Genomic DNA, 12,604 nt, shown 5'->3' with positions numbered 1-12,604 from the left:
AATTTTCCCAAATGATTTAATTAGTAATATTGTTTTTTCTAAATAATTTCACTTTAATTAACAATAGCATTTAGCACATTATTATTGGTGATTCCTTAGGCTGCGTTCACCCAGAGTTTTTGGTCAGGAAATTGGTCAGGAAAGTGACTCAAATTCCTCCTCCTAAGGCTAAGTTCCCACTGAGTTTTTTGGTCAGAATTTTGAGGCCGTATTCGCATCCAGTATTGGTTGCTTTCCATGATGTGTACAATGCGTTTTTCACTGGAAAAGCAGCCCAACATGAAGTCAGCCATGTGTGCTAGAGTGTTAATCAGCATGACTTCGCTGCCCCACCGGAAGGGTCACTCTCCATTTCCTCCTCTTCCTCCTCCCCTTTGCCTCATCCGTGCTGAAGCAATGGTACGCACTGAATTTCCCCGCTAGCCTCGAGTGTGAGAATGACATCATCTGCCACTTCACCCTCCTCCTCTTCCTCCGTCATTCCACGCTGAGAAGCTGACAGGAGTGTGCTCTGAGTATCTAGCTGAGATAGGTCTGCGCCTATCCCAGACTCTTCAGTGTGCAATGCGTTATCCCTGATTACAATGAGGGATTCTCATATCACACAGAGGAGTGGGATGGTTATGAGGAGAGGAGGTAGGCCACCCCAGTTTACGACCTGGTCCCAGCCTCCACTACATTCACCCAGTGAGCCGTGAGTGAGATGTAGCATCCCCGTCCGCATGCGCTTGTCCACGCGTCGGTGGTCAAGTGGACCTTAGTGCAAAGCGCGGAACTCAGGGCCCGCCTGATGTTATGGGACACATGCTGGTGCAAGGCGGGGATAGCACACCGAGACAAGTAGTGACGGCTAGGGATGGCATAGCGAGGTGCCGCAGCTGCCATCAGGTCATGGAAGGCCTGAGTCTCCACAAGCCTAAACGGCAACATCTACAGGGCCAGCAGTTTGGAGATGTAGCCATTTAAGGCTTGGGCATGTGGGTGGCTTGCGCCGTACTTTGGCCTGCGATCAAACGCCTGGAGAGTTGCTGGGAAGAGGCGTATGATGGTGCAGGTGAGAGGAGCAGAGGCAGGAAAAGTGGAGGATGAGGGTGAAGTCCCCAAAGTGGCAGAGGGAGATGTGGAGGTGTCCTGGCAGTGTCCTCCATGCATATGTTGAAAAATCTCCACACCATCGAGAAATGTGGCCTTGATGGGGGTGTTTTTCGCAAGTGGCTAGGACAGGCAGCGCCACACCTCCCATGAGGCGACCTGAAGCGAGCGCTTCAGGCTTCGCTATGCCAGGGCCTCAGGGAGGGCTGCATTTTTGCTAACCTAAGCCAGTCCAGGACAAGCTGTCCTGGACTGGCTTAGCACCGAGCGGTGGTTTGGGGAGGCCACTGGAGCAGTGCTGCTCCAGCAGCCTCCCCTCACCGAAGAAGAAGAGAAATGGGCGTCTTCACACCTTGACTTCCTTAAAACTTAGCTTTTATTCCATGTTGAATTTAAAAATACAGAAGACGGTGCAAAAAGATATGAAAATACATGGTGAAAAAGAGTTTAAAAACCGCAACTAACGCGTTTCAGGATATGGTATCCCTTAATCATAGCATTGCTGGAGGATTATTCCTCCAGCAATGCTATGATTAAGGGATACCATATCCTGAAACGCGTTAGTTGCGGTTTTTAAACTCTTTTTCACCATGTATTTTCATATCTTTTTGCACCGTCTTCTGTATTTTTAAATTCAACATGGAATAAAAGCTAAGTTTTAAGGAAGTCAAGGTGTGAAGACGCCCATTTCTCTTCTTCTTCGTTGATTTATACAGCTTTGCAAGTCCCAAAGTCGGGATCTCACACTCTGTGATCTTCCATCAATACCTGGTGAGTCGTAACCTCAATAGCACATTTTGTTTTTTGGTTAGCCTCCCCTCACGCTCAGGCAGAGAGCAGGCAGTCTCCAGGCCTGCTCTCTGCCGGCGACCGGCACTAAGCCCCGCCCCTTCGAGTCACCACGCCCCTCCGCTAAGCCACGCCCCGCTCCGCCCCCTCCCCCGGCAGGGGGGGCGGCTTTCTGTAGTTCGCCTCGAGCGGCAAAAGGGGAAGGTTCACCCCTGAGGACAGGGCCTTGCTGTCTCTGGAATTGCTTCTGTGAAACAACTGTCCTCTGCCTCTGGACATGCCTCTGTCTCTAGCCACCTTTTTTGGTGCTGCACTTGCCTCCACATTTACACTGCTTTCCCCGCTAGACATCACCCCTGTCCAGGTCGGGTCGGTCGTCCCGTCGTCCACCACCTCCTCTTCCAATTTCTCACTCTGCTCCTCTTCTTGCACACTGCACAAAACAACAGCCTGCCCTGATGGCAACTGTGTATTGTTATCATCACTGAGGATGGGTTGCGTGTCCACAACCACAAAATCGCCAGGAGATGGCAGATGCTCGAAATTCTTCTGTTAGCTCCTGGGATTCGGGAAGTGGTTGAGCAGAGTTGAAGAGTGGAAAAGGACACGAAACAGCTCCTGGGAGGGGGCAAGGGTGGGATGACTCTGCTGGGAAGATTGGGCATGTTGGGAGAAAGGAGGGGCAGAATCTTGGGTAGGAACGACTGGAGGTAGTGGCTGACTGGCTGGTGGAAATGAAGCTGAAAGCATTATCTGCTAGCCATTGTAACACCTGTTCCTTGTGCTCGGGCCTCGTCAGCATTGTACTCTGCACCCTGCTTAACATTGCCATCAAGCCAGGGATTGTGGATGAGCGCAATGCTAGCTGCCCCTCAACAGTAGGCATTGGATCCGCAGTAGCTTGACCGCGGCCTTGGCCCCCAGTTGCATTTCCACGGCCCATCCTCGTCCACGTCTCTTTGCGCTAGCCTTATGTATTTCTACTATATAACAGGTGATGGGCAAGGTATATAGAGCCCAAAATCCTCTTTATGTTAGATGTATACAAGTGTATTATATAGCAAGTATACACTTAGCATACGACAGTTAGAGAACAGAAAATGAGAAAGGTATATTGGGTGCACAAACCTATGTATGTTAGATGTATACAAGCGTACTGTATAGCAAGTATACACCTAGCTTACAACAGTTAGAGAACAGGAGATGGGAAAGGTATATTGGGCACACAAACCTATGTATGTTAGATGTATACAAGCGTACTGTATAGCAAGTATACACCTAGCTTACAACAGGTATAGGACAGGAGATGGGAAAAGTAGATTGGGGGAAAAGGTGGTACGGAACTAGAGCCTTAACAAGGGCTTTTGGGAAAATTACTTGCAAAAAGACTGTATATACAGATGGTGTATATACAATCTTCAAGCAGTGGTAGATCTAAGTTTAGCTCTTATAAGAGCTGTTGGTGTAAGATTCCTGCCTAAATATTTCTAATTCCTAGCTAACGCTGGCAGAACGTCTGTCCCTCTCTATTTCACAGTCGCATCTGAAACTAATCTGACACCCGCTATTCTTATAAAGTGGAGGTCATCTGATTTAGCCAGCCAATGACTGTATACATTTTTTTTTCAATTCTTACGTTGTCATAGTTCCTGTCCCACCTCCTCTGCATAGTTATTGGTGTAAAAAAAGCGCCGGGGAAGGTGGGAGGGGAATCTAATTTTTCCTACGTTTACCACGTGGTATTCAACCGAGTCCGAATATTTTGAATACCTTAATATTCGATCGAATACCTACTTGATCGAGTACTATTCGCTCATCTCTAATTAGCATTGTAATGCTTTGCATTAGTGATCATACCCCCTTTTTTATATATAAAATAATAAAAAGTATTAAAAATTCAAATCACCCCTAGAACACATATAAAAGTACTTAAATACTGTGAAACACTTACACATTAGATATCTCTGTGTCTGAAAACACCCGCTCTACAAATCTATGAAAAATATATTTCCCATACAGTAAACTCCGTAGCAGTAGGAAAATCAAAAATGCCAAACCATTGTTTTTTCACTGTTTTGCCTCTGATAAAAATTTGAATAAAAAGTAATCAAAGCAAAAGCATTCCCCAAAATGATATAACTAAAAGATATACCCAGTCCCGCAAAAAAGGCGTCCTATGCAATCCCGTAGAAGTATAAAAACGTTACAGGTATCAGAATATGGCGACTTTTAAAAAAAAAAAATTGGGGGCACAATTTTGGATTTTTGTTAAGGGGTTAAAATGTAAATAAAACCATATAAATTTGGTATACTTGGAATTGTACTGAAAAATAGAATACAGATGACTTGTTGACTGCCATTGAACACCGTAAAAACAAAGACTGTCAGAAACTCACACAAATGCACTTTTTCTGCAAATCCACACCATTCTGAATTTTTTCCAGCTTCCCAGTACATTGTACAGAATAATGAATAGTACCATCATGAAGAAAAATTTGTCCTACAAACATTAAGTCCTCATATGGCTCTGAGAGTGGAAAATAAAAAAAAGTTATGGGGTTTGGAAGGGAGGAGTCAAAAAGGGGTTAAAGCAAACCACTGGTGTCCATATGCAGCCTCTCCATGGTGAAACATTTTTGTTTTGTTTTTTTTTGCACAGGCACAAAGTCCTACATGTCCAACTTTAGGTCCGTGCAAGAAAAACAGTTTCACCACAGAGAGGCTGCATACGGACATTGGTAGTTTGCGTTAAAAACCTATTCAAATGGATGGGTTTTTAAACTGACCTCTGGCAAGCCGTCATCTATGTAGATTTTCAGGGAATTAGGACCAAAACCCAAAGAGCAGACAGGGGCGCAAGTGTGAACGCCCCCCTTATAAAAATTGATCAAAAGTCTTATGTACCCACAAAATACAAGGTCTTGTAAAGCTATATTGAAATAAAATGGAAAAAGTTATGAAAGCTGGAATGCAGAGAGGGATAATAATCTTACTGGTGTAAGGTTTAATGTGTTGGATTGCTATGTGGGGCCAACTATGCTGCAACCCAGATGGAGGGACCTGGAGGATGATGTGCTACCTGTTAGGCTGTGCACACTCAACCATGCTTTTCTCTGATGGTCCGGAGCAACACCCGGATGGTGGTGGTAGCAGTTTTTCCCCAGGGTGCTTCCAGTTTGAGAGGGGACTTATCCACTCTTAGCTAGTGTGATTGCCCTGATGGTAAGGCAGGCACAACTCAGACAGCCAATGGTTGCAGTTGAACAGAGTAAGGGGGCATTCACACGGAGTAACGCCGGGCGTGTATCACAGCCGTACACGCCAGCGTTACGGCAGACTGCCGAACACTTCCCATTCACTTCAATGGGAGTGCTCGTAAATGCCGCTGTGATACACGCCCGGCGTTACTCCGTGTGAATGCCCCCTAATAGCGTTATTCAGCAACTGGAGACAGGTATAAATGTAAGCTTCCAACAATGTGGGTAGTAGTACCTCAGTGTCCTTGGTCTTAGGAGGGTGCCCAGGGATGATTCAGGCTATATGGTAGACTTGACCTCCAACTACAACTTCTCTTGTGCCTCTCCCAGCTAAGGTTACTAGGCATAGTAATGCAGGGAGTCCTGACAGGGATCTGCTTTCCTTTGTTTAGACCCAAGTCAACTCTCCTGTTAGTGTCCTCCTGAACTCCCCTCTCAAGGCTGTCTCTAGATTAGCCTGGGGCAAGTACTATCTCCTCCTAGAGGCTGTAGGAGCAGTCATTGATATCCAGTCTAAATGCTGACAAGTACCTCTGCACAGTCCAGCATGAAAAGCACAGGCTCTCTGCTTCCACTAGACTGAGCTCTCACTAGTTGTCATAGAGACTTAGGTCTCCTACAACCCAACCCAGTGGCCTGTGGTCGGCCAGGGCTGAACCAAGGGGAAGGCTTGAACACAGAGGGGAAAGTTGAAAGCAAAGTTGCATAATAGTGTACATACATAGAACATGGAGGATGGGACATACCAACACAACACAGAGGCACAAAAGACAAACACTTAAAGCAATAGTACTCTGGAAAGCTGCACTTAGGCTTAATCTGACTGTTAGGGGGAAAGCTGTGGTTCATACTGAACTTAACTTGAAACAAATCTTGTATCTAAGCGAACTTGAAACTAAACAAATCTTGAGAGGTTCACTCATCTCAAGTTAAGACTAAGGCCCCACATAGTGAGCCACAGCCATAAAGCACAAAGTTTCTGCCACAAAACTTTTCACAGAAAGTCAGCAGAGTTTTCCTCTGTGGACTTTCTGCTTCCATTTATACGTATACAGAAAGTATATGGTGAGTTCTTGACCTGACTTAAATTTCACCAGTAGCACTTCATGCTACTTCATGGATTAGCGAGATTGGTGCATCTCAGAGTGAGAAAGGAACAAATACAAAATTATATAGCTTCACATACAGATTATACCTGGTTCATACAGTTATTGGGGATTCCGATCTTTGGGTCCACTTGGGGACCTGAAAACTGGAAACCAAATCGGCTATGAACAGGGAGGCACCATTAAATAAGAGATGCAGCCTTCTTCAACTTGATAACTTGCTGTGCCATAGCGCACAACAAGAACAAATTGGATCAACTGTTTACTTAACACATTAAAAGTCATGTTAAACTTACTGTTACATCTGTGGAGCAGAAGGATTGAGGGATAGGGCTTCAATGAGTGAGAGGTCACATGATAGTTTTCAGTATCTGCAAACAGCAGAGATCTCCTGTCTACACTGCCACCAATATTGCAAAAATAGGTCTAAGTGTGATAATATGACTTAGTGAAGAAGATAAAAAGCAAAATAAGGAAAGTGTGAGCTTGAGTAGACAACTATTACTATTGAGGGGATGGCCTTTTAGACAATAGAATAATTTTAAAAAAATATCACCAGAGTGCCCCTTTAATTCTACCAGTTTTATTTGTTCAGATGACAGCATACAGGATAAAACAATTATATTTTGTATATATACAATCTATATAGCTAAGAAAATGTTATTTTTTCTTCTATAAATGAATTGTCGATGTATGGCATTCTTTACTTCATGATTTTTTAAGGTATATATGATTGGATTCATCATTGGAGTAACAACACTATATAGAACAGTAATCAACCGATCTTTGCCTAAAGAGTAAAATGAAATGGGTCTGACATAGTTAAAAATAGCACTTCCATAATATAATAGCACTACAGTAAGATGAGAGGCACAAGTAGAAAATGCTTTTTGTCTTCCTTCATTAGATTTAATATACATTATAGTCACAATAATAAAAATATATGAGACAACAATGCCAACGAAGGGAGTCCACCCAATGAAAACTCCTATAGAAAGCAGTAAAATCTCATTCACTGTTGTATCTTCACAAGACAGAGATAATAATGGAGGAATATCACAAAAAAAGTAATTGATTTTCCTAATGCCACAGAAGTCCAAACGGAAAGTAAAAACTGTATGGACTATAGAATTCACCAATCCAATTGACCAGGATACACATGCCAGGTTGACATATACCATGCGGCTCATCAAAATAGGGTATCGGAGCGGGTGGCATATGGCTATAAATCTATCATAGGACATTACCAGAAGAAGAACACATTCAGTGCCGACAAATGCCAAAAGGAAGTAAAGCTGAATAACACAGCCAATAAATGAGATTGATTTTTTCTTTACTAAAAGGATTTGTAACATTTTGGGCATAGTTGTTGAGGTGTAACAGATGTCAAGGGAGGATAAATTACTCAAAAAGAAGTACATTGGTTTATGAAGACGTTTATCTAGTTGTGACACTAGAATAATAGCTATATTTCCTGTTAAAGTCATGACATAAATAACGAGGAGAGTAAAAAACAGGAATAGTTTGAGATTTGGAAGGTCAGTTAAGCCAAGAATATGGAATTCTGCGAATATGGAAGCATTTACTCTCATCAAAGAATTGGTCATCTCATCTACAAAGGAAATTGCATTGTAATTTTAGAGTTTCTTGTGCAATTTAATGTATTTATATAGCAAAGTATTGATTAAAGGGGCTGTCCACTTTCTAATATTGATGGTCTATCCTTAAAATATTAGATCTGCAGTGGTACAATAGTTAAGACACTTGAAGATCAGCTGTTTAGGGAAAGCATGTCTCCCAATGTAATGTTTACATGAAGGGGCTGTACTACTTATTTGCCATACAATTTGCAGTGGCAGGTTTTAGTACCAAACGTATGCATCAGACCACTGTTTGTCACTGATGTGTCAAAGGTTGAAGATCCCTGGTGTCTTATCAGATGACTCCAATGAGGGACTCTGATGCATGAGCATTGTGCACAGTGAAGCCAAGGTCATACAAAGCCATCCACAACCTATCTCCATCTCTGATCTAATCTCCCACTACCTGCCCACACGTAACCTCAGATCCTCCAAAAACTCCTACTCCACTCTGCTCTCATCCGCTCCTCACACAATCGTCTCCAAGTTTTCTCCCATGCATTCCCCCATACTCTGGAACTCCTTACCAAGGCACATAAGACTGACCCCCCACAATCACAGGATTCAAGAAGGCCCTGAAGACTCACCTATTCAGGAAGGCCTACAACCTCCAATAACACTATCACCGCACTGCCATCTGAACAGTCTTTTCCCTCACCTTCTGTCTCTATCTCTTTTCCCTCATAGATTGTAAGCCCTTGTGGTCAGGGCCCTCTATCCTACTGTGCCAGTTGGTCACTGTTATTATTGTATCTGTTTTGTATATTTCGTGTACTGTATGTAAACCCCCAAATGTAAAGCACTATGGAATTAATGGTGCTATAGAAATAAACAATAATAATAATTACCCCTCACTTCATTGCTCTCTACTTTGGTGCCTGAGCAGTGAATCACAGTGCACTGACTTCTGCTTTATTGTGTGTAATGCACTTACACAGGATTCTCATCTTATCAGCCATCGGGGATCTTAAACCTTTGACTGTGAGAATTTGAGTGGCGAGTAGAGATAGGATATAGCCGTATGGGATCCTAAAGCCTAGCTGCCTGCTTGAGATTTAGTGGTCTCAAACAGCCTGACAGGTTCACTTTAAGTAGATTCTTTGTCTTAGTTCTTGCTGTAAAGATGTGCAGGTGCCTACATGTTTACATAAAATGTAGTGGTGCATTAGAATCAGTGCTTAGGCCTGGTTCACATCTATAGTCCATTATAGTCTACGGGGTCTGTGTGCTTTCATAGCTAAATGCTTTTTAATGCATTTGGCATTCTGTTCGGGGGGTCCCAACTGGACTTCCTGAACGGAATACCAAACGCAGATGTGTACTGTACTGGAATCAGTGGAGCAGTATTTTGCAAAGAATGCAAAAATGGGAGCTGGTGGAAGCATTGAAAGGTCCTCTTAAACTACATTATTCCATCTACAGTCAAAAACTAAGTTAAAACAATATACACAGCATCTTTAAAGAATTGTATACATTGCATTAAAGGTACAAATATTCACACAACTTATCTGCAGTATGCATACAAAAAAATTCAGATAGCACTTCCCAATGAGAACAGGTGCAAGCTACTGTGGCTAGGATGGTTAATACATTTGCTCATAAAGCCAATTGAACACAATCACATCCCATAAAGAAAGGATGATTATCATATACCTTTGCATTAACCTTTCATGAAATCATTCTGCTTATAGAAAAGGTGTTTTCCAAGTATTTTTTTGTTTACAAAGGCTTAAAATAAAAAATGCTTTCAGCCAGGGATCCAGTGGAAAGTCTCCATTCGATCCCTGGTGTTAGTTGATGTTCTGCCCACACATCAGCAGGTTATATTAGCGGAGCAGTGATGCTTTGGTCGAATGGAGCATCAGCGTCCAACCAATAATTAGCTTTATCGCTTGTATGTGGGCTAAAAGTCAGGGAAACCGGAGACTCTTTGCTGAATGGATAACTGAAAAGATTGGTGAATATGATTTTTTTTTATTTTTTAAAATTTCAAGCCTCTGCCAGGTAAAATCTTACATAGAATACCCCTTTAACTTATGAGACATATCCGGCCAAGAGGATGGGTAAGTAAGGACATTTGTGGACAGAATTCTGTATGAATTCTGGACATTTTGGAGAAGATTTATAAAGTTTACAAAAATAGTATAGTATAAGAATCAGTTCATAACATAGTATGAGAGAAAAAAAAAAAAAAAAGCTGTGTGCCGTGCATGCTTCTGTGTAAAATTAAATGTACATAGATGGGTAACATGACTCCATTCATTTCTATTGGATGTCTATTCAGGATCACTGCGACACCAATCCCAGATACAGGAGTGTGTATAGGGTCAATGATACAAGTGGAGATTTTGGGTAAGTATAAGATTGCATTACTTATCAGATATCAAAACAAACTAAAATCTTTAAGTGCAGAAGTGCAGGAAAATAATCGCTAGCAAGCTTCACTTGCCACATTTGTATACAGAGTAGATTTTACACCAATCTGCCGTGACAGGTAACAATAAATATTCTTTACCAGGTATTTTGAGCTTCAAATAATGGGCTTCTTCTATTAGTAATCTAGGCAAACTGGAAAATCACATACATCCAATTCCTGGAACAATACTCATATGCCAGAAACTACAAAACGCTAGAACAATTGCTTCTTTGGTGGATTATTTGGACAGCAGGAAAATTTTTAACATAGCTTCAACCAAATTGTACTTCAAAGTCCAAATCAAAAATTGTTTTTTTCCCCCTTAAAACGTCCAGACAAGTGAAAGCTTCACATTGTGCAATAATTGTACAATTGAATAATTTTATTAGTAGCAGAGATTGACGGGTATAGCCACAATTATTCCTAAAGTAGCATTCGGGTAGGTGTTATGATGTGCTATATATGCTAAGCTCATACAAATGTCTGCTGTGTTTTGGGACTTCCAGTCAAATCAGATGGGATACCATTATCTATGCATTATACGTCATTTTTTACATTATTTTTAGACTCGATCTTTAAAGGATATATTACAGTCTTTTTAGAGCATGTTTGATTTTAACATTTCATTGCTTAGCACAGCCTAAAATAATGAAGCATTGTACTCAACACCACAACTTAACACCTTAGGCTAGTTTCACATCACCATTTGGCCCTATTGGGCTGAACAACACCAAATTTGTTTATCACAGGTAAAATATGTAAATTTATTATAAGAACTATAGTAATGGTAAGAGAGACAATCTCCATAAAATGTCATGAGAATCAGTTATTTGGTACAAAATCAGAAACCAAATACTATCAACCATTTTAGAGTATATTAGATGTTAATATAGTCACCTTGATGGAATAGATTGATAGAAGATGGTGACATCACACCAAAGGAGAAACATTCCAATGATACTCTAAATTTGCAAAGGTAGAAAAAAATAAATAAAACCAGCTTTCTCTTAAAATTATACTCTATTTGATAGATGGATTGGTGGGGATCCCAATAGTCAGACGATCACCAATTATGAAAATATCCCCTAATCTGTCAATTGGGGAAACTTTGTTCAAGAAAAGAACAAAGAAAAGTTAAATTATATAAAGGTTATACTAGTTTGTGCATGGCCATGATGATGTGTTAGAAAAAAGTGGGAGAAGATGATGATGACAACTAGTCAAGGTGGCTAGGTAACATCAGATGAAGAGGGTAGGTGGTGGCAGTGGTGATAGTAACAATTCCAGCCAATCCACAGACCCAACATCCCAAATGTCTGCCCGGGAGAGAACTAGGGGGAGTTCGTGGGGTTGGAGTGGAAGCAATGGTGGTGGCAATGGCACATTTCTGCTGCTACTGCTGGTGTTGGTGACAGCAACAACACACGGTCATCTCCATTGGGGAATTCTTTTTTTTTCTACATTGCCAAATGATAAATCCTGGGCAATGTGCAAGATCTACAAGCAGATACTTATTTGTAGCCATGTAGGGACAAATGTATGAACAACATACCTACATACTTATATAAAAAAGCATCACTATCATATTTGGAAAAATAGAATAGGCGTTGGCACTGGCAGACAAAGTGAGTAAGACTACTCCTTCCCATGATATTCCTTGTAGACAGGCCACGTCTACACTTAGCACAGGATCGGCAATATCACAATCATCACCAACTCTTTCTCCTCCTCCTCTACCATTGCAATGTCAATAATCCATAAGGGAACATGTATCCAGGAAACAGCAATATGCACCCAGTCATCTAAAGCTTCTGCAACTTAATTTGCACCTGGCCAAGCTGCTGGTGGTGCAGTCATTGCAGTAGCTTTTATTGGATGGCACTGCTTTTTGCCAACTGGTGGCATGCGCTTGATGAAGAATGCCTAGCTGTCATTATTTCTCTATGAAATATGTCCCTGTTTTGTGTCACATTTGTTGGAGAATGTGGGCCTTTTCTTGGACATGTCAGTTTGGGTAAAGATGCAGACCACCATCAACATATGGAGCAGTGATTATGGACAATAGGAAAGTCATGGCTTCAACTGGGTTAATGTTCTGAGCATCAGTGGACACAGCGTAACAAGGTCAGGTGTCAGTTCCACTTCCCATTTGTGCAGGCCCAGTTACATCATGTAGAGTCTCGCTGGATCCTCCTTTCTAATCATTTCCCTCCACTGTCTTCACCAGGGCAAGGTTTTTCTTCCACTGCTCCTACTGCTTCACAATTTATAGGTGTAATGTGAATTACTGCCATCCAGTTTAGC

General features: G+C 41.8%; 1 protein-coding gene across 1 annotated transcript; it reads right to left on the bottom strand.

Moving 5' to 3' along the window:
• Nucleotides 1-6,885: 6,885 nt before the first annotated feature.
• LOC142189595 (olfactory receptor 5V1-like) lies at nt 6,886-7,851 on the bottom strand. The gene has a single exon (XM_075262204.1). The coding sequence runs from the start codon at nt 7,849-7,851 to the stop codon at nt 6,886-6,888; it is 966 nt and encodes a 321-aa protein (XP_075118305.1).
• Nucleotides 7,852-12,604: the final 4,753 nt, after the last annotated feature.

Source organism: Leptodactylus fuscus, chromosome 1 (genome assembly GCF_031893055.1).
Source record: "Leptodactylus fuscus isolate aLepFus1 chromosome 1, aLepFus1.hap2, whole genome shotgun sequence".
Lineage (NCBI taxonomy): Eukaryota > Metazoa > Chordata > Amphibia > Anura > Leptodactylidae > Leptodactylus > Leptodactylus fuscus.
This window is presented reverse-complemented; position numbering and strand designations above follow the sequence as displayed.

Coding starts and splice junctions, on each gene's coding strand:
- LOC142189595 (XM_075262204.1), bottom strand. CDS start 7,851: ATGACCAATTCTTTGATGAGAGTAAATGCTTCCATATTCGCAGAATTC.